Here is a 27,993-nt window from a genome sequence, read left to right as displayed (position 1 = left end):
TTTTTGAGAGAGAGAGAGAGAGAGACAGAGTGCAAATGGGGGAGGGGCAGAGAGAGGGAGACAGAATCCAAAGCAGGCTCCAGGCTCCGAGCCGCCAGCACAGAGCCCGACATGGGGCTCGAACCCACAAACTGCGAGATAGTGACCTGAGCCGAAGTTGGATGCTCAACCGACTGAGCCACCCAGGCGCCCAGGAAGAAATTCATCTTTAAGTGGAGACCTGATGGAGAGTGGCAGTTAGCTGATGTTGGGGTGGGTGCTAGGGAGTCATTGTGGGCCTGCACTGGTCAATTGTGAAGACCCAGGGAACTGTTAACAGTATGCACCTTTCTGGGGACAAAGGTGCTTGGCATGAGAGGAGGCATATGTCGTACCACCTTCTGAATGTGGATGATCCCAACATTGTTCAGCCTCTCGTTGTGTTTAGCCAAATCTCAGCTCTTTTTAAGAGCTTCCTCCTTACAGTCCAAATCCAGACTTAGAGCAATCTATATGTCAGCAGACAATCCAACGTACTTTCCCTCTAAAATATAAGCCAAATAGGGAGGCTAGTACACAGCCCAACTTAGGAAGTCCTTATTTACTTTTTGGCATTTTGCTCTTGAAGTGCTGTGCTTATGAATCTTTGCAGGCATTTCTGTCGACGACAGAGAAGAAGTTGGTATTTTCTCACCAGTTTGGTGGTTAGCTTTTGGATCTGTTGGCAAACAAAGATTTAGTTCCGACGTAATGTAACAGTAAATGTCTGTTATCCATTTGGGCGGCGCTGTGGGATGTAGTCACTTCCTGTGATATGTATCATACAAGCAAGGGTGCACCAGTGATAGATCAGGTGGTTGCTGAGCTGATCTGCTGACTTTTTCATAAGGTCATTCTTGTACTCTGCAGGCACATTGTTGAAAGGGGTGACTTCCCTGGATTAGGCCCTTGGGGCCCTTGGGGCCCTTGGGGAGAGTATCTAAAGGCTTCATGTCTATTCAGTGCTTCCTTTTTTAGCCTTTGGCCCATAACAAAGGTTGATTATTAATTTGTTGCCGGCAAGTAACAGTAGCTCTACTATTTCCACCTGTTATCACTGCTTTCAGATCATTCTAATGAAATCTCCCAGTCATCAGTTTTTGAATGAATGATGTTTGGTGGCATTTGCAAAATTTGTCACATAAACTTTTTTGGCTGGCACCTGTGAATTCACTTTGTGCTGTTCTGTGCTATAAAGTTGCAGCTCTGAGTGTTTTTAGCAGCTAAGAACACTTTCTGAGCGGAAAAGAGATTGGTTTGCCTGCAGGTAGGCTTTGGGCTCCTTTGGTTTGGGATTGTCTGTGGCAGGTTGGCCAAGTCTTGGCAAAGCTGCTAAGCACCCTTGTCTTTTTTGCTCTTGGAGATGCAGTAAATGATAGTGCTGAGAGCGGAGGGGTGCTCCAAGGTATGATTTCTAGTAAGGTTTATTTTGGGAGGATGGAATGAGGTCTTTCATGCGGTTTCAGGCATCATTTTCGTTTCTCCTAGGCAATGAGATGATGCCTAAAATAAATCTCATTCTGGCTCCCTGTGGGAGACGCGACAGACAGAGCAAAGAATGGGATTATGAATTATCGTGACACAGGAAAGTGCGACATCTGTCCACTGTCAGAGAAAACACACAGATTTTAGAAACCCACCGGCTTTATTCAGACTGCAACTCTCCGCTTGTTTCCTGTGTTGCCTTGGCCAAGTTAATTCACCTCTCAGAGACCTTCATTTACTTGCTTCTAAGTACCTCTACTGCCTAACTCTCAGGGTTGTTATGCTGTTAAGTGAGGTTTTACCTGCAGAGTACCTGGAGGATAAGAGGCATTGCATCAATGGCAGCTACTATTTTCACCTTACAATTGAGCTAGCATGAAGAGATGCTCTGCCTCATTAGTTGCTAGGGAAATTCCAGTTAAAACCACAGCGGGATACCAGTACAGTATCAGAGGGCTGAGATCAGAAATAGTAGTCACGTTGGTGAGGATGTGGAGAAACTGGAGCCCTCACACTGCACGCAGGAATGTAAGATAGTGCAGCTGCTTTGGAAGACAGTGTGGAGATTCTTTAAGAAATTAAACATTGAGTCACCATATAGCCCAGCAATTCCCCTCCTAAGTATCTACCCAGGAAATGAAGACATATGTCCGCACGAAGATCTTCATGCGAACGTTCATAGCAGGCTTGTTCATAATAGACCGAACAAGGAAACAACACAGATAAATAGAGAAGCAAAGTGTGGTGTGTCCATTCAATGGAATAGTATTCAGCACTAAACATGAGTGAGCTGCTGACAGCAACAAACACAGATGGACAGAATCCAGACATAAAAGACTGTAAGTTTTATCGTTTCATGTAACTACCTGAACCTTGTAGAAAAGGCAAGAGAAAGCTAGAAGGCTGATCAGCGTTGCCCAGGGCTGGGGCAGGAGCTAGAACTGACTGCAAAAGGACAAGAGAGAACATTCTGGGGTGATGGAAAGGTTCTAAAACTGGATTGTGCTATTGAATGCACAAAGTATAAAAATTTCTAAAATCTCACCAAACTGTGCATTGAAAATGGGTGACTTTTATGTTTGCAGTACTGTGATTTATATTAAGAAATACATACTTGGTTTTCATCCCAGTAAAGGTGTCTGTTGTTATATTAATACTTGACGTTTGGGAGGCACGTAAGCATGGGGGTCTGGTTGCCCACAGAACCAACCATGTGGTTAAAGGGTTGGAACTTTCAGTCCCTCCTCTGATCCTCAGCGAGGGGAGAGAGGTTGGAGGCTAAATGATTTGCTAATGGCCAATGATTTAATCAATAATGCGTATGTGATGAAGACTCCATAAAACCCCGAAAGGACTGGGTTCAGAGAACTTGAGGTGGGTGGACACATAGAGATTTGAGGGAGAGCGATGCATTTAGAGAGGGCGTAGAAGCTTCATACCCCGTCCTTTTTTCCTGCCCTATGCATCTTGTCCATCTGGCTGTTCCTGAGTTCTATCTTTTTATACTAACAGTGATCTAGTGAGTCAGGTGTTTCTCCGACTTTATGGACCATCATAGCAGATTAATGGAACCTCAGCAGGAGGTCGTGGGAACCTCTGATCCAGAGCCGGTAGATCAGAAGCCTAAGTGACAACTGGTGCTTGAAGGGGGTCAGGGCACTCTTGCAGGACTGAGCCCTTAACCTGTGGGATCTAATGCTATCTCCTGGTACATAGGGTCAGAGCTGAGTTACTATTGTAGGACACCCAGGTGGTGTCACCAAATTACCGGGTGGTGTGGGGAAAACCCCCACACATCTGGTATCAGAAGTGGCGTGAGTATGGTAGTCGTGTGAGAGTAATGGAGAAACACAAGAGGGTAGGTTTTCCAAATGGCATATGAATTAAACCTCATATTGAGCTAGAACCTGGATCACATGACTGTCTCATAAATTATACTTTATGTTGATAATTGTTTTAAAAAATAGCATGGTCGTGCAGCCTGGATGGTTCAGTCAGTTAAGCATCCTACTCTTGGTTTCAGCTCAGGTTATGATCTCACGGTTCATGAGTTTGAGCCCTGCGTCAGGCTCTGTGCTGACAGTGTGGAGCCTGCTTGGGATTCTCTTTCTCTTCCCTGCTCTCACTCTCTCTCTCTCTCTCTCTCTCTCAAAATAAATACATAAACTTAAAAAAAAAGCATGTTTCTCAGAACTCTCATGTTCAAATGGCACGAGTAGGAATGCCTGTGTACCCAAGTGTTGTGAGTCTTTCAGCGGATCCCACCTTTTGTGCTAATTTAGGACTCATGTGCCACCTGCATCTTGCTACAACAGCTTCTGATAATATTGTTACGAGAATTTCAGGCTCAGTTAGAGGGAGATTTGCAAAGCAGCCCAAAGGAAATCGCACTTCCCAAAATACACTATAGAGTTAGGCTTATATTGTCCCATTTTTCCTATAAACACAGATTTGTTTTTACATTGTTAAAATTATGTAATGTATTTTAAAATGACTGCATAAAATGAGAATTTTTTTCATGATGTTAAACTTCTTAGAAATACAGTTTTAATTGCTGTTTCAGTACACTCTTTCTAGCCTTGTATATTATTTTTCACAAACTTTGTTCATCTCTTACATCTTATTTAATTTATGGTAGGATGATGTTCACTTTTGTTAGCCAATTATATTTCCTCATTTTAAATATCTCTTTATGTCTACTCTGCACTTCTTTATTGGACAGTAAGTGATCTGCTTTTTCAAGTACAATTTAACAAATTTAAAAACAGAATATTCCATACGTTCCATACGGAAAGCTTAGAAACTTGATTACCAAGATGAACAATGGAAAAAAAAATCATCTCTAATGCCACCAGAAAGGTAATTTATTGTCATTATTTTGGCATATATCTTTACATATTGTTTTCTCTGTCCTATGATGTGCAGCAAGTATATGCTGTCCTAGATATGCTCTTTATTGGCTTTATTTTTCTTAGCAAAATGCTCCCATACAATTGTATATTTTTCTGGTATCTGATAGTATATGCCTACTAATATATCTTTTGGATGTATTATAATTTTGTTAACCAAACGTACATGTCAAAGGGTTTTTTGATATATGTTGAAAATTGTCGTGAGACATTATATTCCCAACACTATTATGTGATATGTCTTTACCCTCTTGTCCTCATCAGTAGTTGATACTGTTTTTTTTTTATTAAACAATTTGGTAGCTAAAACCACATCATTATAATTTATACTTATTTGATTACTAATGAATATTGTCTCAGAAAATAGCTTTATTGACCGTTTTTGTTTCTTCTTTGAAGAATTTCCATATCTGTTACTTTTATTTATTTTTCCTATTGGAATTTTTATTTTATTATGTAAGCTTTTTATTTAAAGATACTAAGTTTATTATATTTTCATACCTTATTGTTTGCCTTTTAATTTTGGTTATTGATTAATTTTCATTTCCTGGACATGAGGATTTTTACCTACTTGAATTAAGGACCTTGACTGAGTTCCCCTACCATTCCTTCATGAAAAACTAAGGCAGATAAAGCTAACAAGGAAGCTTTCTTCAGAATAAGTTATGAGAGTCCACAGAATTTTCTAAGGGATATGTAGCTGGGCCTAATTTGTGTCTTATAGTCTACATGTCCCCAGAATCTTCAAGATAGTAATAGACAGTGTTATATACCTAATAGTTATTTGCTGGCTGATTGGTTTCTTCTGTAAGACATCAGACGATCTTTTATTTCTGTTATTTAAAGAGTTTCTCTGCTTTCTTTCCTTTAATAAATGTTGCTTGTGAGAAGCCTCATACTTTTTTTTTTTTAATTTTTTTTCAACGTTTATTTATTTTTGGGACAGAGAGAGACAGAGCATGAACAGGGGAGGGGCAGAGAGAGAGAGGGAGACACAGAATCGGAAACAGGCTCCAGGCTCTGAGCCATCAGCCCAGAGCCCGACGCGGGGCTCGAACTCACGGACCGCGAGATCGTGACCTGGCTGAAGTCGGACGCTTAACCGACTACGCCACCCAGGCGCCCTAGAAGCCTCATACTTTTATTTAAAAAAAAAAAAAAAAATCAAGGTTCCTTGGAGGCAAGATGTTCCTGAAAAAGAGAATATCCATAAGCCCAAGGATTAAGTAATTAGCACTTAGGAAGTTGATTAAAATTCCAGTACAAGAATTTGAGGCATGCTGACTCCTATTTATTGTTTGAAATTCAGAGACCTTGATATAATTAGCTGTTACTCCCTCCATAAATTCTTGCTCTGACTTCCACAAGGCCTCCTGCTGCCCTCTCTCTCTGTCCCTGGTCCTGAGCATCAGCCCTGCCAGCATCCAAGAGGCTCTCTTTGTTCAGAGTGTGTGCTGAGTGTAAATGCCCACTCTAATTGGGCTGGAACAGAATGCAGCCTACATCCGGTGGTGTGTGTTTCAAGTTCAGCTTTTGACGAATGTGAAAGAAGCACCGAGGTGCAGCCGGGCATCTTTCCCCTTTGACAGAGAGTCCTCAAACTGATTTTCCCAGGGCCTTCCCACCATGTTGAAGAAAGTTGAGGACTTACTGGTCCAGGACAGACTGGTGAAATAAGTTTTAAAAAAAAAATCCTTGCTTTCCAGGTGTCAGTGGGATCAGTTCTGTTAGTGAAACACTACTTTTCCAGTTGGCTATTCATTTAAAGATCCAACTCCATCCCCCTTTGAGCAAAAGGAGAAAGGGTGGGATTTAGATAAAATCCAGTGTTCTGAATCCTTTAGGCACTGGAGTCCTCACTCCTGTGTGTCCCAAAGTCACAGGCAGCTTCATTCTGTCAGAGTCGACTGTGTGCTGTTGTGGTGCAACACTTCTGTTAAGTTGGAGTAGGAGAAGATTGTACCATTTTATTAAACGGTGGCATCTGGGACCTCCTATTTTCATCACAGATAGATTCAGAATAATTTATGTCAGTGTGAGGATTGCTGTTGGGGATTAGCAAAGGATATGTTCTTTGGGCTTATTTAGATCCTGGCTAAATATGGATGACTATATTTAGGAGGGCTCAACTACATTTATAGACATCCTAGTCCTTGAATAATAGAGCACTGGGGTTCTTCCCTGACTGCAGATGTCTTACAAACCTTTCCAGTTTAAACCTTAGATTACCCTTCACTTGCTCCTTATGGTAGATGTTTTCTCACAATCCTGCATATTCTGCTTTGTGATTGTTGCTATTATTTATGATATCTTTGAAAAAGAGATGGCTATGCTTATTACTTTCATTATACACATGGGAGGAGTATTATATTATGAATGCATTGAGGGCCTACCGTTTGCCCAGAACCTGGTAGAGAACCCTGGCTGTTGAAGATGCCCAGACGGTAGCAGAGAGCAGCTGACAAGACCTCTCCTAACAAATATAGTTTCTGTTTCAGTGGTCAATCCCTAAGAAGCCATGATAGTACCTTTGTAGAATGAGTAGGCCTACATTTTGGGTGGACAGTGGTTTTTTTCCCTAGTTGATATAGTTAAAACTTGTTTTAGGGCGGGGTTTGTTTGCTTTAGAGAGATTTTGGAAAACTAAATAGTGTGCAAATGTCAGATATTACATACTTAGAATCTTTGTTCTCAGAAGGTTTGAAAGCATTGCTTCTCCTTAGATGATCATAGCAAAGCGAGTCATGTGTTGCAGAGAAGTAGGAAAGCTTGTTTCAGGGCACACATTTAGAGATGGAATTCCTGGCTGGGTGTGAGATTCAGTGGACTATACGCTGATCTGGTCAGGCATTTTGATGCATTCAATCTCAGTGACTTCATAAAGCCATCTTATAAATTCAGCAGGGAAGACAGACGATCCTGTTTTAGAAATGAGACAGCTGAGGTGCAGACTGACTGACACCATGGCTGATAAGTGGCAGTCAGCTTGAGAACCCAGCTATGTTCTGATTCATCTTTCTTCGGTGGGATGAATACACCCTTACCCCTTGATGTGGGTGTGTTTTCCTAGTGGACCCTAGCACAAAGATTTCCTTCTGCCTCTCCCCATACCACCCATCCATTTGCTCACGAAGTCACTTCTGAGAGCCCACCACTATTGGGAATGATCTGGAAACCCTCCTTACTCATCCCTCACAACCTCCCATTTGGCCACATGTCCAGAGCTCCAGCTGTCTGGGTCTGCCCTGAATCCTGGTGCTTATGCTAGATTTCGGGTTTGGAATTGATAGGCGAATCATGGTTTTGTTGGTAGACTTTCACTTGGCGGAACCGGCTCTCAATCCTGGGTGGTTTCTAGCAGGGATCTTCCTTTCCGCCTCCGGCCCTCTGGTACCTGATCTTCAGTCCTACCATGAAGCTCTTGGATTGGTGTGCAAGCTGACTTTGACACCTGGGATTCAGTTAACAAGCATTTAGTGAAGGAAAGACTCGATGATGAAAATTCCCAGAACTTCTTAGTCCTCATTCAGTGTTTTCAGTTGACTCATGAAATATGTCATTCTGTGTTCTTCCAGTTATCCAGCTGTAAAAAGGAATAATACCCCATTCTAACTTTAGGGAAGTATTATCTGTGTGTATTATTATATAATATTTCTAAAATTTTTTTTTTTCAACGTTTATTTATTTTTGGGACAGAGAGAGACAGAGCATGAACGGGGGAGGGGCAGAGAGAGAGGGAGACACAGAATCGGAAACAGGCTCCAGGCTCTGAACCATCAGCCCAGAGCCCGACGCGGGGCTCGAACTCACGGACCGCGAGATCGTGACCTGGCTGAAGTCGGACACCTAACCGACTGCGCCACCCAGGCGCCCCTATAATATTTCTTATACAAGAAAGCTGTTGTAAAATTCCAGCTACCAAAAATAATGAAGAAGTTACCTGGATGTTTGCAAATGTCAAAAGCTTAAACTAGCTTCAAGTAGCGATAAATGAAACTATGTTTTAATGGTAGATAGCTCAGTTTCAAAAGTGTTTATCTCTTCTGCTTCAGGAAATGTGGCCACAAATTGTTCTGTTTGGTAAAGATTATTTTTATATATTTTGAGGGGGGGGGAGAGAGAGAGAGAGAGAGAGACAGAGAGAGAGACAGAGAGACAGAGAGAGAGAATGAATGTGCACAAGCAAGGGAGGGCAGAAAGAGAGAGAGAGAGAGAGAGAATCCCAAGCAGGCCCCACACTGTCAGCACGGAGCCCAACACGGGACTCAGTTTCAGGAACTGTGAGATGATGACGTGTGCTGAAATCAAGAGTCGGTTGCTTAACCGACTGAGCCACCCAGGTGCCCCCACAATAACATTTTCTGAAGAGAATCTTTTCTAAAGGAACAAATGGAGGTTGATGCTTTTCAAACTAGGTTTTATTTGACTAGCTTAATGAAAAATGGTAAAAAGGTGATTAGCAAATAACTGTGAACAAAAATAATGACCAAGGAGGCCCCAGTGAGGTTACTGAAGATCTCAGCAAAAACACCAGAAATAACATTTTGAGATCACAGGGAGAATGGGATGGAAATAGTGTCCTAACATCTGAGGGCACTGGGAGGGTGTGAAGAGGAGTGTGTTCTCCTCACAAGTTTCTTGTGAAGCTCTTCTACCTTCCCAGCTGTTTGCTGTGTCTGCTTCCTTCCGGCAAAAAGTGATGTGTGCATGCAGTGCCATGATAGTCCTTAGTCGATTTTTGTGGTCTGAGAAGAGTAGATTCTTTACAAATTCCTTTTAACTTAACTTTATTTTTCTCAACATGAAAGAATTTTACATGATTCCAAAGTCAAACTGTGAATAAAAAAGTATACACAGAGAAATGTGTCATCACTCTCTCTCCCATCTCCTAACTCAGCCCGCATGGGGTAAGCGTTCTCATTAGTTTTTACTATACCTTTCCTGTAATTCGTTTAGTAAGAAATTAACCAAATGTAGAATTTTCCTTTTCCGTAACAAGGAGCATAGTGGATGCACACTTTTGCCTATTGTCTTTTGAGTAACACTGCATCTTAGAAATCATTTCATACTGTTTCCGAGAAACCTCGGAACAAGAGACCTCTTGTTGGCCACGTTGTGTAGATTTCTCGTCGTGTATTTTACCAGCCTGCTGTGAGTATCTGTGTCATTGCCGAGATTTTGCTATTAGAAATAATGCCATGATCAATAAACCTTTGCATATTATGTTTCATATTTGTGGAGAGATGGTCAGTGGTTAAAGAGAAATACATTCATCGTTTCCCAGACACTGCTAGATTTCCTTCCCAATCGTCATGTCTGATAGTGCCTGGGAGCTGTTCTGTACGTAACAGTTTGGTGCTTTTCGATACCCTGTCGTAGTTCTGAAGTTTCACACGTACCGCCATAGGTCCCATACACACATCTGTTCATGTCACATGCCCCACCACACGGGCAGCTGAGTGTCGAGGGCAGAGAGAGCCTCCTTTCACAGAGTCTGTCAGGCTTAGAGACAGAGCTGGGAGCAGGATCCTGATGTCTTGGTCTGGATCTCTCTCTGCCACCCTGTAGTCATGGGGCAGTATGGGGAGAGCTGAGTGTCAAGTTCTAAGAAAGTGTGCCTGTCTCCAATAGTGATGGAGAATAAAGAAGGAACATTTAACATGCCACCTGGAAGAACGCCCTGGTTGCTCAGCTTATAATAGAGGACTCTAGTGAAATAAATTGTAGTTTAGGGCAGACACTTGAAGTTTCTCTTTCTTGCCAAAATTAATTTCTTTAGCTGTCTGAATTTCCTTTCCTGAACTGGACAGGAACTAACAGAGTCTAAATTAAACTCATTTTCCATTCATACAGCTGGGTCACTTTGGGCTGCCCGAGTGTGCTTCTGGGTGTCCTAAAGCACATTTAAACCACCCCCCCTCACCCCCAGTGTTTCACGCTGTTTTCATAACCCATCTGATTTAGCCAGTGTAACACATAATATTTGCTTTCGCCTCTCCACTCTAGAGTCAGGGTCTATTTCCGAAACGTCTTGAGAGCTATTCGGGAAGACTGTTGCGGGAAGGCATCGCCATACACCTGCTAGCACTGGGCAAGGCAGAGGGCAGATGGCGGGGGTCAGGCTGGGGAGTTGGGTGAGACAGACCCTGCCTTGCCCAAAGAAAGCTTTGTTTTCGTGACGCCTTTCCCTGTGTTCCCACTGGTAGCTTTGCACTACTATTTGGGAGGTATTGTTTATACATAGGGTCCAATGAACTGGATCATGAATGTAGGAAGTTGTGAATTTAAAAAAAATGGTAGAACAAGCCGAAGAATTTTAGAAATATCTTGTTTAGGTCCAGGACAGTGTTTCTGCTTGGAGCTCTCACTGAGCACTTGGTGCCGTCGGCTTGCTCTCACTTGTTGGAGGCGTGTGAAGCAGTCTGTGCAACAGGGCAGCATTTGCACCTGCTGTGCCCCCCACAACGTCAAGTGTGACAGTTCCTTGGAAAGCACTCGGGAAGCTCTTAGTGTCTTTCCTCATCACCCTCCCTGTTTCTCATCCCTGGAAATGAGGGCAGGGGGCAGTACTGATGCTGGCAAGTGAATCCTGCTTTACACAGTCTGCCAGATGTGGATCCCCATGGAAGGATCCATGATTTGAATATGCCTTTTGGAATATTCTGAAATAAAAAGATCTGGAAAGGTCAAAACTGTGGGAAATACCTTTCAAACACGAAAGTTGGGGAGAAATTGAAATAATTATAATATTTTAGTTCTAGCATATTTTAGATTTTGGAGTATCGTAATATGTGAATTTTAAATTTTGTTAACTTTATTTATTTATTTTGAGAGAGACAGACAGTGAAAGGGGGGGACAGAGAGAGAGAGGGAGAGAGAGACTCTCAAGTAGGCTCTGTGCTGATGTGGGGCTTGAAACCACAAAACCGTGAGATCATGACCTGAGCCAAAACCAGGAGTTGGGCACTTAACCAACTGAGCCACCCAGGTGCCCCCGTACTGTGTGAATTTTTAAAAACAGATTGTCTTTAGTTTACTTTTTAATGAATTGGTCATGCCCATGTATGTAGGGAAATAGAAAGCTAGAAAAATTACTGGCAAAGAGATGTTTTCCTAATGTTTTCTTCTTCCCTTTTAAGAAATATAAAGAAATAAAAAGTCATTGTGGAGGGTGGATCTCCCTCTGATGCAGGGTCTCCCCCAACCCTCTGCTTTCTACACTTCAAGATGTATCAACTTACCTTTCCTTGTGTCTTTTTGTCCGGTCATCTTAACAATATGCAGATGACTTTCCACTGACAAAGGTTTTCTTCCTTCTATTTTCAGTGTACAGAGGCCAAAAAACATTGCTGGTATTTTGAAGGACTCTATCCAACATATTATATGTAAGTATTTGCATTTTCTGCAATAATCTGCATATTATATGTAAGTATTTTGATCTTGTGGTCACATCTTTCTCTGGGAATTATTTCTTTAATAGGTAATAGGACAGCTTATAGGATGGGGAACAGTCAGTTTGGGGAGGTCTTCACCCTTGGTTTCACATGCCTCTGCTCATGATTGTGCAGGTGACCTCCCTAAGGACATTCGGCCTGCTCCAACCACTTACTTTGAAGACAGCATGGAATACCATGTGCTTTGTTCTGTGATGCATGTGGGCTCATACACGATTGGACAAGAGGGGCAAGGTGTCTGAGCAGGGCCAGAGTCATGTTGGTTTAGACAAATTTTCTGAGGTAAAGGGAGCAGTGGGAGTAGAATTTTGAACTTGAGCTGGATAGGGAAAAAGTCCTTAGCTCAGTTGCTGGACTATGTGTGCATGTACGTGTGTGTGTGTGTGTGTGTGTGTGTGTGTGTTGACAATGAATACAAAGATCACCTGGCCTGTCCCCCCCCCCCCCCCCCCCAGACAGGTACAGTCAGCCTTTCATGGCTCTTGGCTTCAAGCAGGATATGTTTCTTCCTATGCCCTGGGTGCCTGCTGGTGTTATTCTAATTAAAGCATTGTTGTCTTTTACCCTGTTGTTTTTAAGGGTTTTTTTAAATGTCTGCTGAGTTAGCCACGTACTATGCTGAGCTACCTGCCTACATGGTCAGACTAACTCTCAAGGTTACCAGTTATTATTTTTATTGTATTTTGCAGTTCCATAGGTTTTGAGAGGAATGCCCCAAACCATTTTTTCCCCAAACTCCGTTATTTTTGGTATTGAATTTTATAAAACATGATAATTTTCAGTAACATATGTAATCATAGCAGAAACACTATATATTTTAGTGTATAAGGAGATTGGACAGGAAATAATAATAGTAGCAAAGAGTGTTATTTGTTAATTGGCCAATAGGTACCTTTTTATTACCTGCCATTTTGGGGTGAGTTTCTGATCTTGAAGAGACAAATATAGGAGGAGGAAGGTTGCCCACCTGTGATTGGGGACATGTTGACAAGCAGGAGTCCTCAATGCCCAACATTGCAGGGCTCCTGGCAGAAAGCCTCTGCAGCTGCAAAAAGACAAAGCCCACTTGGAAAAATCAAGCAGCAGCCTAAGGACTTTAATTACAGAGTTGTCAGCTTGAATAAAAATGGTTATGGGATGGCATGGAGGTAAAATATTTAGATTCTTAGAACAGTGGATATTCCTTGGGAAGCCCAGTTCCTTGATTCTGCTCTGTACGCAAGATATGGGACGTCTTCCTATGTGTTCTTCCTTGAAAACGAATCTTTCTCAAAGTGTTCTGTAGACCAGCTGAAGAGCCATTTCTTGTTTTGTTACAGGTTGGGAGTTGGAGGTCATTGCTGTTCTTGTATTTACTTGTTTGTTTGTTTGTTCCTTTATTCATTTCCTTGTTCGCTCCATATTTGGAAGGTGTTTTGTATTGACAGAGAATACAGAGATAAGCCTTGTTCTTGTCTTTAGTGTGGTGGGTCTGCTGGTTTGGATCCTCTCATGTGTGGGGGCTCTAAACATTGGAAAGTAAAGTCACTCAATTATTAGAACACTGAGGCTCAATATAAAACATAGTAATAGTAACACTGAGAATTTACTATAGCCTAGACATTGTCCTCTGCCCTTTCCATAAATTAATGTCACTTAATCCCACAGCCACTTGAAAACTCCAGCCATACTCACTAGTCTTGCCTGTGATCTCTGTTCCCACTGCCTTCATGTGAATCCATACCTGCATTAATGCTCTTCTGAACCATTGCATATACTTTTTTTTTTAGCCAGCTTTAGTGAGATATAATTGACATATAACATGGTATAAACGTAAGGTGTACAACGTGATTTGATATACTTACATATTGCAAAATGATTACCACCATAGCTTTCGTGAACACCTCCGTTATGTCCCATAATCGCTATTTCTTTTTTGTGGTGAGAACACTTAAATTGACTCTTTTAGCAACTTTCAAGCATATAATGTAGTATTGTTAACTATAATCACTGTGCTGTTCATGACATCCCCAGAACTTATTCATATGATGACTGGAAATTTTTACTCTTTGACTCATACCTCATTTCCCCCACCCACAGACTCTGGCAGCCACCATTCTACTCTCTTGTGATGAATTTGGCTTTCTGGATTCCACAAATAAGAGATCATATGCTATTTGTCTTTCTCTGACTTATTTCACTTACCATAATGCCCTCAAGGTACATCCATGTTGTTGAAAATGGCAGAACTTCCCTCTTTCTTTGGGGTGAGCTATATTTCACTTTATGTATACACTGCATCTTCTTTATGTATTAATCTGTTGATGGTCATTTAGATTGCTTCTAGATCTTAGCTATTGTGAATAATGCTGCAGTGAACATGGGAGTGCAGATGCCTCTTCGAGATCATGTTTCATTTCCTTTGCACACTTAACCAGAAGTAGGATTCCTGGATCATGTGTTGTAATTTTATTTTTAATTTTCTGAGGATTCTCCATACTGTTTTCCATAATGGCTGGACCGATGTCTAATCCCAGCAATGCACAGGGTTCTGTGTCCTCACTGACACTTGTTGTCTCTTATCTTTTTGCTGGTAGCCATTTTAACTGGTGTGAGGTGATACCTGTGTATGGTTTTGATTTGCATTTCCTTGATGATGAGTAACGTTGAGCACCTTTTCATGTACTTGTTGGCCATTTGTTTATCTTCTTTGGGAAACTGTTCATTTCTGCCCATTTTTATTTTATTTTATTTTATTTTAATTTTATTTAGTTAATGTTTGTTTATTTTTGAGAGTGAGAGAGACAGAGCGTGAACAGGGGAGGGGCAGAGAGAGAGAGAGAGAGGGAGACACAGAATCCGAAGCAGGCTCCAGGCTCTAAGCTGTCAGCACAGAGCACGACGCGGGGCTCAAACCCATGAATCATGAGGTCATGACCTGAGCCGAAGTTGGACTCTTAACCAACTGAACCACTCAGACGCCCCTGCCCGTTTTTAATTGGATTATTATTATTGTTATTTTCCCCCATTGAGTTGTACAAGTTCCTTGTATATTTTGGACATTCACCCCTCATCTGAGAAGTGGTTTACACATATTTTCTCCCATTCCATAGATTGCCTTTCATTTTGTTGATTGTTTCTTTTACTGTGTGTAGCTTTTTAGGTTGATGCAGTATAGAGCCCTTTAACTGATGTTTGCTTTTGTTGTTTGTGCTTTTGGTGTCATATCCAAAAAAATCTTTGTCAAGACCAGTGTCGAGGTGCTTCTTCCCTATATTTTCTTCTAGGATTTTTGGCATGTCAGGTGTTATAAGTGTTTGATCCATTCCAAGTTAATTTTTGTGAGTGGTGTGAGACAGAGGTCTGGTTTTATTGTCTTGTATGCATTTTTCCAGTTTTCCCAGCACCGTTTGTTGAAGAGACTGTTCTTTCCCCATTGACTGTTGGCCTCCTTGTCGAATGTTCACTGATGATGTATGGAAGGGTTTACGTCTGGACTCTCTATTCTGTTCTGTTGGTCAATGTATGTATTTTTATGCTCATACCATTTTAGGATTTGTTTTTTCTATTTTGGGGGAAAATGCCCTTGGAATTTTGATAGGGATTGCATTGAATATGTAGATAGATTTCTATCTTTTTTCAGTCTCTTCTCTCATCAAGGTCTCACGTCTTTCTAAATTACTGAGATTTTCTTTCACTTCCCTGCCTAAAAACATCAGGAACAAAGCCCAAATTCTTAGCCACCTTTAAACCATAGCTTTCTAAGATATTGCCTGGTTTTATCTCCTTTATTAAGAGTCCCGGGGCACCTGGGTGGCTCAGTCAGTTAAGCGTCCCACTTCGGCTCAGGTCATGATCTCACGGTCCGTGAGTTCGAGCCCCGCGTCGGGCTCTGGGCTGACAGCTCAGAGCCTGGAGCCTGTTTCAGATTCTGTGTCTCCCTCTCTCTCTGACCCTCCCCCGTTCATGCTCTGTCTCTCTCTGTCTCAAAAATAAAATAAACATTAAAAAAAAATTTAAAAAAAAAAAGAGTCCCATGAGGGCAAGGACCAGGAGTTTTGAATATTTGAACAACCAGTGCCTAAGATAGTGCCTGGCACACAGCAGGCACCCCCAAATGTTGAGTGGGTGCATTTCCTTCCAGTCCCCACCATCAGGCCAGCACTGACTTCTGCAAGCCAGTTCTCTGGCTGGCAGGCTCTTCGCTGGCTGGAAAGCCTTCCTTCAGAATTCCTTCCTTCTTCCTCATTTTGGCTCTGATATAAAATCTTTGAGAGTCTTCACACAGTCTTGTGTGCCCTGTGAGTGCTCCCAGGATGGGCCACAACCTGTACATTTATTTAACCCCACTGGTTGCCACAGTGCATGATACTGGCTGTTTACTTTCATCTTGGCACAGTTTATTTCCTGCCTGTTGATTCTCCCGTTTTTATTTCCCATGTTGTGGCACCTTTTCCTTAATCATAGACTTTAAGTGTTCCAGGGTCCAGAAGATCAGGGTGCAAATATTTGTTCTATAACTTTCTTTTAAATTGAGGTGAAGTTCACGTAGCAAAGTGAACCATTGAAGTGAACAATTCAGCAGCATGTAGTATATTCACAACATTGTGAAGTCACTGCCTTTCTCCAGATCCACACATTACAGTCACTCCACTATTATATAGTGGCCCTTTGACCTTCTCAGTTAGCTTCTTCTTGAAATGCGGACATGAGTGTTGACCTGGCTGTATAGCATGGGCCTGTGTATGGTCAGCACTGAAATCATACACAAATATATACACACCCAAGGCCAGCTTGCATCTCCTCTGTGTGTGTATACAAGGTTGTTTCTTCTACCAACTGAGCTTGCCACTTCATTGCACCAGCAAGGTATTTGACACAGGTAAGATTTCTTCCCTACTTTCCATCAAGTTGGGGTAATGGTGCATTTTTATCCAAGAGGAGTGAGGAGAAGTGGCTTGGATAAATTCTACTCCATCCACGTTTATGCTGCTTAAGGATAGATTTGCTACAGGCCAGATGCTAGGCACAGAAAGAGCACAACCCCAATTGGAAGCACTTGGGCCTATGGAAGACATGGGGAGCTCGGTGTTCCCCAGAGCCAACTGGATCCATCATGGTTTCCATGGTGTTGGCACAGATGGTGGTGCAGGTTAAGGCGGCTTATGGCCAGCTTGAGCTCGCCTTCACAGGGAGCCTGAATTTCAAGAGCCAACATCCAGGCTGTGCCGTGCGGTCTCTCCACTGGATAACCAGACCTGCCTCTCGTTTAGTGTGCAAGGTACGGCTTGAGGGGCTGAGATGGCTGCACTCTGTTCATTCCATCCACAGACATGTGTGGAGCGTCTGCCAGCGTGTCTATTGCTGGGATACAGCGGTGTAGGGCCGGGATGGTGCCTGTGCCCCAGGGAGCCGCAGTGTAATCATGTGTGGCTGAGCAGTTCTTTTTGAAGCACCTTTAATATTCAATCTAAAACCCATGAATTGTAACAGATCTCACTTAAAAAATACATTCCTGGTATCTTCTACCTTTCATTTCTTCTGGGTATAGTGCTTTGTATGAAATTCTTCAAAGTACGTAATTCCTTGACGATATGTAGACTCAAGATGGCGTCCTCTTATTCTGTGACAGGACTTTTTCCCCCTGCAGAAAATATATTCCAAACAACACCTCTGTTTTGTGCTTACAATTTATCATGGACTGCATTAGGGAGAGGACATTTAGTTTGCGAACTTGTTTTAGAGATTTTACTTTTGCATTTGAAATCTGATTTTGTTTATCTCACCAGAAATCCTATATGGCATCCCTACTTTCCCTGCCTCTCTGTGTGCTTCTGAATTTTATTCCAGCACTACAGTTACCAAGCTAGTAGAGGCTATTTTTTTAAGTTAGTTAGGTTTCCACTGTAGCTACCTAGACATACATCTGTCTCTCTCTGCCTCTCCCTTCAGTCAGTTTTTTAATTTCTTGCACTTGTGTTTTTCTTAGTGCCTGTTGAGCTAGAAGTCTGCATACATAAACGTACAAACAAAACATTACCCTTGTTTTTGAAGAACAAGTCCCTTGGAAATCTGAACAGAGAAGCCACGTGTTTCAGACTTCCTATTTTTTTTTTCTTTCCTCCTGCCCTTCACTCTACTACCTTTCTTTCTTGTCTACAGGCTGCCCTTCCAAAAGCCTTTAATTAAAATGTGCCTCTTTTTCTACTTTGGTTCAGGGCTTCCTTGTCAGTCCTCCTGGCAACAGGAGCTATTTTGAGCCACTCAGAATAGCTGGGTGGTCATGTGGACTCACCGAATCCAGTTCCTTTGCTTTCAGTCTCCACTTGAATTGTTCTTCTGTCAGGGGCTTGCTCACACAACCCTCCACCCACCCCCACCCTCCCGCTTTGTCTACACAGCATAAAACACCATGAGAGCTGCAGGAGGCACGAGGTGGGGAGATAAGGGAAGGTCCTTGCCAAGAAGCATGTCCCGGGGTAGAGGCAGGCACAGGGCCACACACATCCAAAGGAGCACTCTTGTCCTCCCCATTTGTTTAGAGTCCAGAAAGTATGCAGTCAGAGGTGGCATTTGTCACCGAAGAGTCTAAATGCAGTGTCACATTCTGGAACTTGCTTTGATGCCCAGGTAGCGGTAGGAGGCACTGAATTCCTTGTCGGGTGCCTGGAAGCTGGTGTCCTGTCTCAGGTAGTGTACCCTCTGCTCCTGAGGGTGCGGAAGGACAGTCATGCCGCACAGGAGAGCTAGTTCTGGGCCCTCCTGTTCTCACCAGCTGAGCAACCTGGCCGATCACTTGGCTTTAGGCCTTCTTTCTCCCGTTAGAAAGTAGCTGTGGTAATGGTAGCTACCACATTCAGTTGCAGTGAGGGTTGACACTGCTGTGCATGTTCATAATGTGTGTATCATCACTGATATGGCTTGGGGAGGGTCGGGGGTCTGTGTCCATAGATGACATCATGGGATCCCTGACTTCATATACAAGGATTGCTGCCCCAGAGGGACAGGAAGATTCGATGAGCTTGTCTCACTGTGAGACATGCTCTTGGTGACTCTCGGAAGGGCCCTTCCCAGCCTGGGTCCCATATCCAGAGGTTGGCACAGGGTGCCCTTGGTGCTGGATTGAATAGCATCATGGCCATAACCAGCCCCTTCCTGGGCAGTTGTGGGGGAGGACCTCGCAGATCAGGAGCAGTGTCTCTCCTCTGTTCAAGCTCTTTCTGCTGAGATTTGCAGTCTGAGGCTTGTCCCCGAGACTCTCTTGTCCTCAGTCGCCATCCATGGACGGTCATGTATCTTCAAAACCAGAGGTGGGAGACAGCTTGCAAAGCAGAAGTAAGTGCAACATGTTCCATGGGCATGTAGATGGGTAGGTTTCCTAGGGTGGGGCTAGGGACCTCAGGGCCTCCTCCAAAGTGGACAGTGGTGTACGAGCCTCGCATGGAAGGCTGGCAGTGCCTTACAGCCCCAGCTCACTGTATAATGGTCACCAGGATCCACCCATATTTCCATGTCTTCTTCAGACCAAGACAGAGTAGAGCGTGTCCCCGTGTTTTCCCACACTGTAGCTGACACAGGGTCCTCTACAATGTCAGGGGAATTGTGAGGGAATTAATGACAACACAAGGACTGAAAATAATAATAGCTGACATGTACTGAGCGCTTACTATGTGCAGTGCCCTTTCTGAGCTTGGCGTATGTGTGATCTCCTTCAGAAAGCTTTTGATAGTGGCCTCTCTTCCTTTGTCTCTGTTTCAGCTGAGGGATGTGTATCCTTCTCTGGTCCTTTGCTACCGTGTTCCATCATCAGACTTACTGTTGCCAAAGTAAAACATTGGTTGTCTCCTTCCTCCCTAGCCTGGGAATCTTTTGAGGGTATGAGTTCTGTCTTGCTGATTTCCATATCTCTGTGCTAACACAGGGCCTGACACAGAAGGTGTTTGGGGCACATTTAGTAACTGAAACAAATGGTGGGGGGTGGAGAAGGCAAGAGTGAATCACCGTCAGTCTTTGGTGATGGAAAATGTTTTAGGGACTGGAAGACAAGACCTTCTTTAGTCCTACTCTGCCATTAGGTTGCAGTGTTATTGTGGGCAAATCTGACTTTCCTGAGTCCCAGTTTCCTATGCTAGGTAATCTCGAAGGTCTCATCCTGCTTATTCTATGACACCTACTTATTCTATGGCTGTCTGTGCAGAGTAATTTACAGCATAGAGAATAAAAGGTGAATGACCGAGGAGGCTTATGTATTGTAGCAGAAACAGCATACCAATGTGGGATGGATTTCAGCGTAATAAGGGTCCACCCTTCCTGCCAAATACAAAACAGCCACTTAATATTTTCTTTCAAAGCAACGAGTCATTTTTCTTCTGCAGGTCTTAGTATTGACACAACAGTAGGAAAAAGAGGTTAATCACACAGTCAGCCAGCAGGATGGATCTAGGCGCCTGTGACCACTTACTGTTTCAGATTCTGAGGTTCCTAAGATATCTTCCTAGGAGGTGCTGAGCTGGAGCTTTGCGACAGTCATGTGTGTGAATGCTTATTCAGACAATGACTTTTTTTTCATATGATTTTAAACAGGCCAGAGGAAGCTGGTCATTTACATGTGCATGTTTCCTGGTCTTTATGAATAGAAATGAATCTAGTAATCCCTTCTGGAAAATTGAGGGTACGTTAAAAGTGAGTTGGGTAATCTTCACTAGACAACAATGATTTTGAAGCAAGATAACCTAGTGGCCCTCTGGATAGCTGGCAAGTGGGAAAGGTTTGACCCAAAGGTGGTCCTTGATTTATCTGTATTTTCATAGAATACTAAGAAAACCTCAAGACCATACCTATCCAGTTTTACAAATGAAATAACTAGCAACAGGAGAGGTTAAGCCATTAACCTGGGTTTATGGCTTCTTTAGGGATCTTTTGCCTAGTGGTCACATCTGTGGCTGGAACAGAGGTGTAGAGTATTTGAATTCTAGATGTTTCTTTTACTCACTTAGTTTAGTTTAGTTTATTTAAGTTTATTTATTTATTCTGAGAGAGACAGAGAGAGTGATCGGGGGAGGGGCAGAGAGACAGAGGGAGACAGAGTCCCAAGCAGGCTCCACACCTGTCGGGCTCACGAACCTCAAGATCATGACCTGAGCTGAAACCATGAGCCGGATGCTTAACTGGCTGAGCCACCCAGGCGCCGCTTACTCACTGATTTTCATTGTGGGTTCAGATCAAAGAGAATCTGGGGAAATTTCTCAGAAGTCACCTCCACTGAGACTCGAGGGAATCCACACCGCACCTAGCTCAAAGGAGAAAAGGAAAGGGAACAGTGTTTTGGTCAAATACATGGAAAGTGTTTTGGTCAAATACAAAAGATAGAATACATGAAAGAGAATTAATGAGTACATCATCAGGGTCATGCATTAATTCCTCTAACATGTATCGAGTCCCTGCTATTTCCACACCACCACTAAAGGGGCTGGAGAGTGAGTGGGAGGGACCTTGGGACATAAAGATGAGGGAGCCAGGACCTGCCATTCCGGAATTCATGGTCCATAGCTTATCCGGCAGCAGCATGTGCCCAGCACTGGGGAGCACTGGGTAGAGGTCATTCTTTCCAGTACTGCTCTTCCCTTGTGACCAGGCCTTTTCAGGCCCTGTTCCCAAGTCTCCCATTGGAGTGTCGAAACTTCTTTTGAAGTACTCACATTACCCTGGTTTATTGTGTCTCTCTAGGTTTATTTCTCTGCTGTCAGTAATTAATGGTCTGAGTGCATGAAGTGTTATTTGCAGATGTCACATCTATATCCTAGAAACAGGATGTGGTGGGGCGCCTGGGTGGCGCAGTCGGTTAAGCGTCCGACTTCAGCCAGGTCACGATCTCGCGGTCCGTGAGTTCGAGCCCCGCGTCAGGCTCTGGGCTGATGGCTCGGAGCCTGGAGCCTGTTTCCGATTCTGTGTCTCCCTCTCTCTCTGCCCCTCCCCCGTTCATGCTCTGTCTCTCTCTGTCCCAAAAATAAATAAACGTTGAAAAAAAAATTAAAAAAAAAAAAAAAGAAACAGGATGTGGAGAGCCAGAACCAGGCCAGGCGGGGCCACCTCAGCTGCCTGCTAGACTTTTAGGTGCCAAGGTCATTTCCAGGGGCACTGAGACATTCCAGGGCCACCTCCGATCATTACTAGGCACTGGTGTGCACCACCCTCCCTATTGTGTTGTCAGACCCTGAGCCTGATTGAGTTTCCTCTCTGTGAGGTCAGCTGGACTCCATGTGCCCTGCTCTCCTCCCAGCAGCATTGGGAACTTGAGGGATGTACAGAGTGGAAAGAAGTGTGGGGTGAGGGAGCAGGCGTGCCTCCTTCACCATGCAGTCCTCACCCGCCCCTTGCTGTTCTGCCATGATGAGGCTGCTGAACACAGCCTTTACTTAGCAGCCTTGGGAGGGGGAGGTGTCTGGTCTAGTCTGGGGACAGATACTCTAAAGAATTTTTCTTCTTCCTCAGTTCTTATTGTTGGGCTTAGCAAGGAAGATTCTTTGTGGAAGTTGGCATTTTCTTGTCCTCAGAACAGGGAGAAAGATTTCCCTGATTATTCACCCTTCACATCTCTAGACTCCTGCTGTGGTCTGAATGTTTGTGTTACCCCAAAATTCATATGTTGATTCCTAAGCCCCCAAGGTGATGGTACTAGGAAGTCAAGCTTTTGGGAGGTGGTTAGGTCATGAAGGCTGAGCCCTCAGAATGCTTTTTATAAAAGAGGCTCTGAAGAGATCCCTTGTTCCTTCCACCATTGAGGGAAGACACAGCAAGGAGGCACCAGCTATGAACCAGAAAGAGGGCCCTCACGGGGCGCCTGGGTGGCTCAGTCGGTTAAGTGTCCGACTTCAGCTCAGGTCATGATCTCACAGTTTGAGTTTGAGCCCTGCGTCGGGCTCTGTGCTGACAGCTCAGAGCCTGGAGCCTGCTTCACATTCTGTGTCTCCCTCTCTCTCTGCCCCTTCCCTGCTCATGCTCTGTCTCTCTCTGTCTCAAAAATAAATAAACATTAAAAAAAAAAAAAAGAAAGAAAGAGGGCCCTTATGAGAACATGATCGTGATCATTGATCTTGGACTTGCCAGACTCCAGAACAGTGAGAATTAACTTTATGTTGTTTATTAGCCAGTGGTATTTTGTTATAGCAACCCAAATGAACACAGACAACCCTAAAATGCCTTATTTCTGTATATATTGGGTAACTTGATTTTTTGAGTTTACATATTGTATATAGTCCTTTGAATCCATATACAAAACAACCTCATTATTTTTTATAATAGAGTATTCCCTGGGGAGTCACCGTAACCCACACACTTCCCTGTAATCATTGTATGTTCAGGTAGTATCCATTCTGTTTTGTTTTGTTTTGTTTTGTTTTGTTTTGTTTTGTTTTGTTTTTACTACTGAAGGTCCAAATTCCATTTCTAATTTTCTAAAATTTAACATGGTATTCATAAATAATTTTTAAAAAATTTTTAATGTTTATTTATTCTTGAGAGAGAGAGAAAGTCAGAGCATGAGTGGGGGAGGGGCAGAGAGAGAGGGAGACACAGAATCTGAAGCAGGCTCTAGGCTCCGAGGTGTCAGCACAGAGCCTAATGCAGGGCTTAAACCGATGAACTGTGAGGTCATGAGCTAAGCTGAAGTTGGATGCTTTACCAGCTGAGCCACCCAGGAGCCCCTTTTCAACCTTCTTTGTTGAGAGATTTTATCATGAACAGATTTTGCATTTTGTCAAATGCTTTTTCTACATGTATTGAGATGATCATATGATTTTTATGCTTCATTTTGGTAATGTGGTATATCACATAGATTTGTTTGTGAATGTTGAGTCATCCTTGCATTCCTGGAATAAATCGCACTTGGTCATGGTGAATAATCCTTTTAATGTATTGTTGAGTGTGGTTTGCTCATATTTTGTTGAGAATTTTTCCATCTAAGTTCATCAGAAATATTGGCCTGTAGTTTTTCTTATTTTGTAGTGCCCTTTGGTCTGGTTTTGGTGTTAGGATAATGCTGGCCTCATAGAATATATTTGGAAGCTTTCCTTCCTCTTAATTTTTTTGGACTAGCTTGAAGAGAAGAGGTATTAACTTTCCTTTAAATGTTTCATAGAATTTACCTGTGAATCCATCTGGTCCTGGTCTTGTGTTTGTTGGGAGTTTTTTGATTACTGATTCAATTTCATTGCCAGTATTGGTCTATTCACATTTTCTCTTTCTCAGTAATTTCAGTTTTGGAAGATTGTATGTTTCTAGGAGTTCATCCATTTCTTCTAGGTTGTCCAATATGTTGACATGTAATTTTTCATAGTAGTCTTTTACAATCCTTTGCATTTCTGTGGTATCAGTTGTTACTTCATTTCTGATTTTATTTATTTGGGTGCTATTTTATTTCTTGAAGAATCTTGCTAAAGCTTTATCAGTTTTGTTTACCTTTTCAAAGAGCTAGTTTTTGGTTTCATTGATCTTTTCTATTCTTCTAGTTCTTTTATTTCTGCTCTGTTCTTTATTATTTCTTTCCTTCTACCGACTTTGGGCTTTGTTCTTCTTTTTCTTTTTTCTTTTTTTTTTTAATTTTTTTTTCAACGTTTATTTATTTTTGGGACAGAGAGAGACAGAGCATGAACGGGGGAGGGGCAGAGAGAGAGGGAGACACAGAATCGGAAACAGGCTCCAGGCTCTGAGCCATCAGCCCAGAGCCCGACGCGGGGCTCGAACTCACGGACCGCGAGATTGTGACCTGGCTGAAGTCGGACGCTTAACCGACTGCGCCACCCAGGCGCCCCTGTTCTTCTTTTTCTAGTGTCTTTAGATATAAGGTTAGATTATTTACCTGAGATTTTCCTTATTTCTAAATGGAGTCCTATAATTTCTCTCTTAGAACTGATTTCACTGCATCCCAAACATTTTGGATCATTGTGTTTTCATTTTTATTTGTCTCCATGTATTTTTTTATTTCCTCTTTGATTTCTTCATTGACCCATTGGTTGTTTAATAGTATGCTGTTGATTCTCCACGTTTGTGTTTTTTCCATATTTTTTCTTATAATGGATTTCTAGTTCATACCATTGTGGTCAGAAGAGATGCACTACATGATTTCATTATTCTTCCATTTGTAGAGATTTGCTTTGTTGCCTGACATGTGAGCTATCTCAGAGAATGTTCATGTGAGCAAATTTTTAAGTAATTCACTTGGTAGCAGAAATGGATTTGCACAGACACAGGGCTATTCTTTGTAAAATTCCATCTAGCGTGATGTGTTAAAAGATAAACTGGGGCATATTAGAAAATGTTAGCGTTTATTTGTGTAAACATCCATCCAAATTGGGCAATTCCATAATGGAAGTTGTTAGGAGCACTCTACCAACAGGAACTTGGGGCAAGGATTTTATAGAGAAGCAAATCAAGGAAATTATTTAATGGGCTGTAATGTAAGTGGTTGCATTATTTGGGAGACCCTAGCTGTCTATTTGTGAGTGGTTCTTAACCTTGAGGCATTTACAGGAATTGACTCTGGCTTAGGTTTTGGTTTGCTTACATAGGCTGTGATGCCACCTCAGCTGATGGCCTCTTGTTTGATTATCTTAACAGGTGTTTTGTGAATTTCAGTGCAGTTTGTGCTCAGTGGTATTATGCAATCTTATCATCCATGAATCCAAACGGTTCTGAGTTCTCCACATATCTGGTCCCAGGAGTTTGTAGAAAGGATTTCAGTGTGCCCTACTATTTGATAAACATCTCTGTACATACTATATCTTGATATGCTTGAACTTATTTTTGTCATGGGATGATTTTGCAGAAATGTAATTGTGTTAGCAAAGGTTATGCTTATGTTATATTTTAGTAAATACTGCCAGACTAGCCTCCCCAAAGCTCTCATGATATAATCAGCCAAGAATGTATGAGAGCACCTGTTTCCAGCCATCTTCACCAGCACTGGGTGTCATATTGTCATCAAAGTACCCTTTGTACTCTGAGTTCATGGTAGTTAATGTGCTATTTCATCTCGAGGAGTCTCCTTTCTACTGCATTGTCACTTTTGCTTAAGGCCAGGCACTTATGATGTGCCTGGAGCCATGGTAGGCCCCCCTGGCAGTACCTAAAGGAATGACATAGGACTGCTCTTAAGCTCGGGGTCCCGTATGGAAGACAGATGCTGTTAACGATGAACAATAATACAGTACGTGATGAGAACTGTATCAATGGAGATCTAGCAAAGGGGGAATCATGGTGTATGGGGGAGAATTAGGGGTGGTGTTAGGGAAGACTTCACAAAGCTGACCTTTGAAGGGTGAGGAGCAGTTTCAGAGGCTTTAGTGAAGTGTAAGGCATGGAAGTATGAAGATGCATCATATATTTGGGGAACCACAAGTCTAAAGTTCAGGGTGCCTGGCAGGTGGCAGGGGATGAGGTGGAAAAAGGAGTGTGAGGCTCATTGAGAAGGGTCTAGTGGAGACTTCCTTCTGCACAGTGCATCAGCTTGGTCTGTCAGAAAGCTGTCAGGACAGTACACGGCTGAGAGCCACGTGAATGAGGCGGTTGTTGTCTCAAAATGAGGAGGTTATTGCTGTAGTCAGGGCAAAATATGGAAGGTCTGACCCTATGAAGACAGAGCTAAAGAACACAGTGGTGGGCTGGAATGGTATTTCACAGAAGAACCAGTGTGGGAATAAAGGGACTCAGTTACTCAGAGGTCTCCATTTGGGCAGATAGTGAGAGAGATCATGCAAAGGACAGGTTTTAAGGAGGGATTTAGCAGAAGAGGGAGTAGAGGATGTCAGCTATGTCCATGTTGAGTTTGAAGTTCTTGCAGAACATCCCAGAAGCATGGATCGTGGGAGCTTTGTTTTTGTAGCTCAAGAGGGAGTCCAGGGATAGAGTGTAGATTTAAGAGTTCTGAGCATGTAAATAGGAGTTCATCACCCAAGTAAAAGTAAAGCTGAGAAAGTAAGCCAGGTATCATCTTGACTCTAATTTTTAAGATTTTTGAGCTAATTGGCACTAGAGTCTGTCTGCTTTAAAGATTGTAATGGCAAATTCTTATCATTCCATTTGTATTGTTATGGTAGTTCTATTTAAATAAAATGACATGTATTAACAGATTTAAATTCTGTAAGATCATAGGACTTCACTTCTGTTTTTCATTTTCCATGTTAATTCACTCTTCTTGCCAGAATTTAGTTTTCCAGTCTGAGAGTTAATCCAGAGCTAGAGGAATAAGTCCTTTGGTTTTCAGGACAGAGTTGAATGAAACTGATTTTAAGTGATCAGATCCTTTCTGTCTGAAAGGAGAAAAGAGGAGAAACCTCTCCCAGAAACACAAGGTTAGAGTCTCTGAACTTGGAGTTAGCAAAAGTCAGCTGTGGTTTCAAGCCTCCTGGTCCATTTTACCTCATCTCCTCACCTCAACAGTGGGCGCAAGTGCTCTGAGGCATCAGCGATTCAAGGGCTACATGGCAAGGGAATGAGCCCTTTGTAAGCCATTTGGTCTGTTACTTTTAGGACTTATCATAAGCATTTATAGTGTTTTCTTCCGTGGCAAAAGTAAAAATTCCCTAGGTAATCCCCATATGCCACCCTAAGGACAACCAGTCCTGGTTTATTCGAGATGTTTTCTAGTAAAAGATGTGCCTCTGGAGAAACAACTGGTGGGGCAGCTGTCCTTCCCACCTTCTTCAGAGCCCAGAGATGGTTGACTTTGCCATGGGGTATGTCAACCAGATCAGAGTTAAAATATCATCAAAGTAGGACCTTGTCTCAACAGATAGGCACAGCCCTGCCTGTCAGGGACACAAAGTCACACCGGGAAAGAAATGATACTGACATCAACAGTCAACTGACATTGACAGAAAGAATGAACCATCAGCTCATCTTCAAATCTGTGAAGTTTTTGTCTTGACAGCCAGACAGATGAAAGGATTAAAACGTGTGATTGGAGAGATGAAAGTCCTTTAAAAAAAAGTCTTTCTCTCACAGATATTCACTATCGCAACTGATCCGAATATGTGTATTACTTTGATTGTGATGATTGTATCACAGGTGTTTTCGTATGTCCAAACATCTAACTGCGTGCATTAAATCTGTGAAGTTTTTCTGCAAAACAGTTATGCCTCAGTAAAAGTGCT

General features: G+C 42.6%; 1 protein-coding gene across 1 annotated transcript in view; it reads left to right on the top strand.

The window, feature by feature from the left end:
* The window catches only part of VOPP1 (VOPP1 WW domain binding protein), a 110,546-nt gene that overhangs the window by 40,059 nt on the left and 42,494 nt on the right, over positions 1 to 27,993 (top strand). The window contains exon 2 of the mRNA XM_040455083.1: positions 11,739 to 11,797. Within this exon, the coding sequence (XP_040311017.1) occupies positions 11,739 to 11,797 (59 nt within the window). The remainder of the gene's footprint in view (positions 1 to 11,738; positions 11,798 to 27,993) is intronic.

This window comes from Herpailurus yagouaroundi, unplaced genomic scaffold (assembly GCF_014898765.1).
Source record: "Herpailurus yagouaroundi ecotype Mexico unplaced genomic scaffold, PumYag 214, whole genome shotgun sequence".
In the NCBI taxonomy this organism is placed as follows: domain Eukaryota; kingdom Metazoa; phylum Chordata; class Mammalia; order Carnivora; family Felidae; genus Herpailurus; species Herpailurus yagouaroundi.
This window is presented reverse-complemented; position numbering and strand designations above follow the sequence as displayed.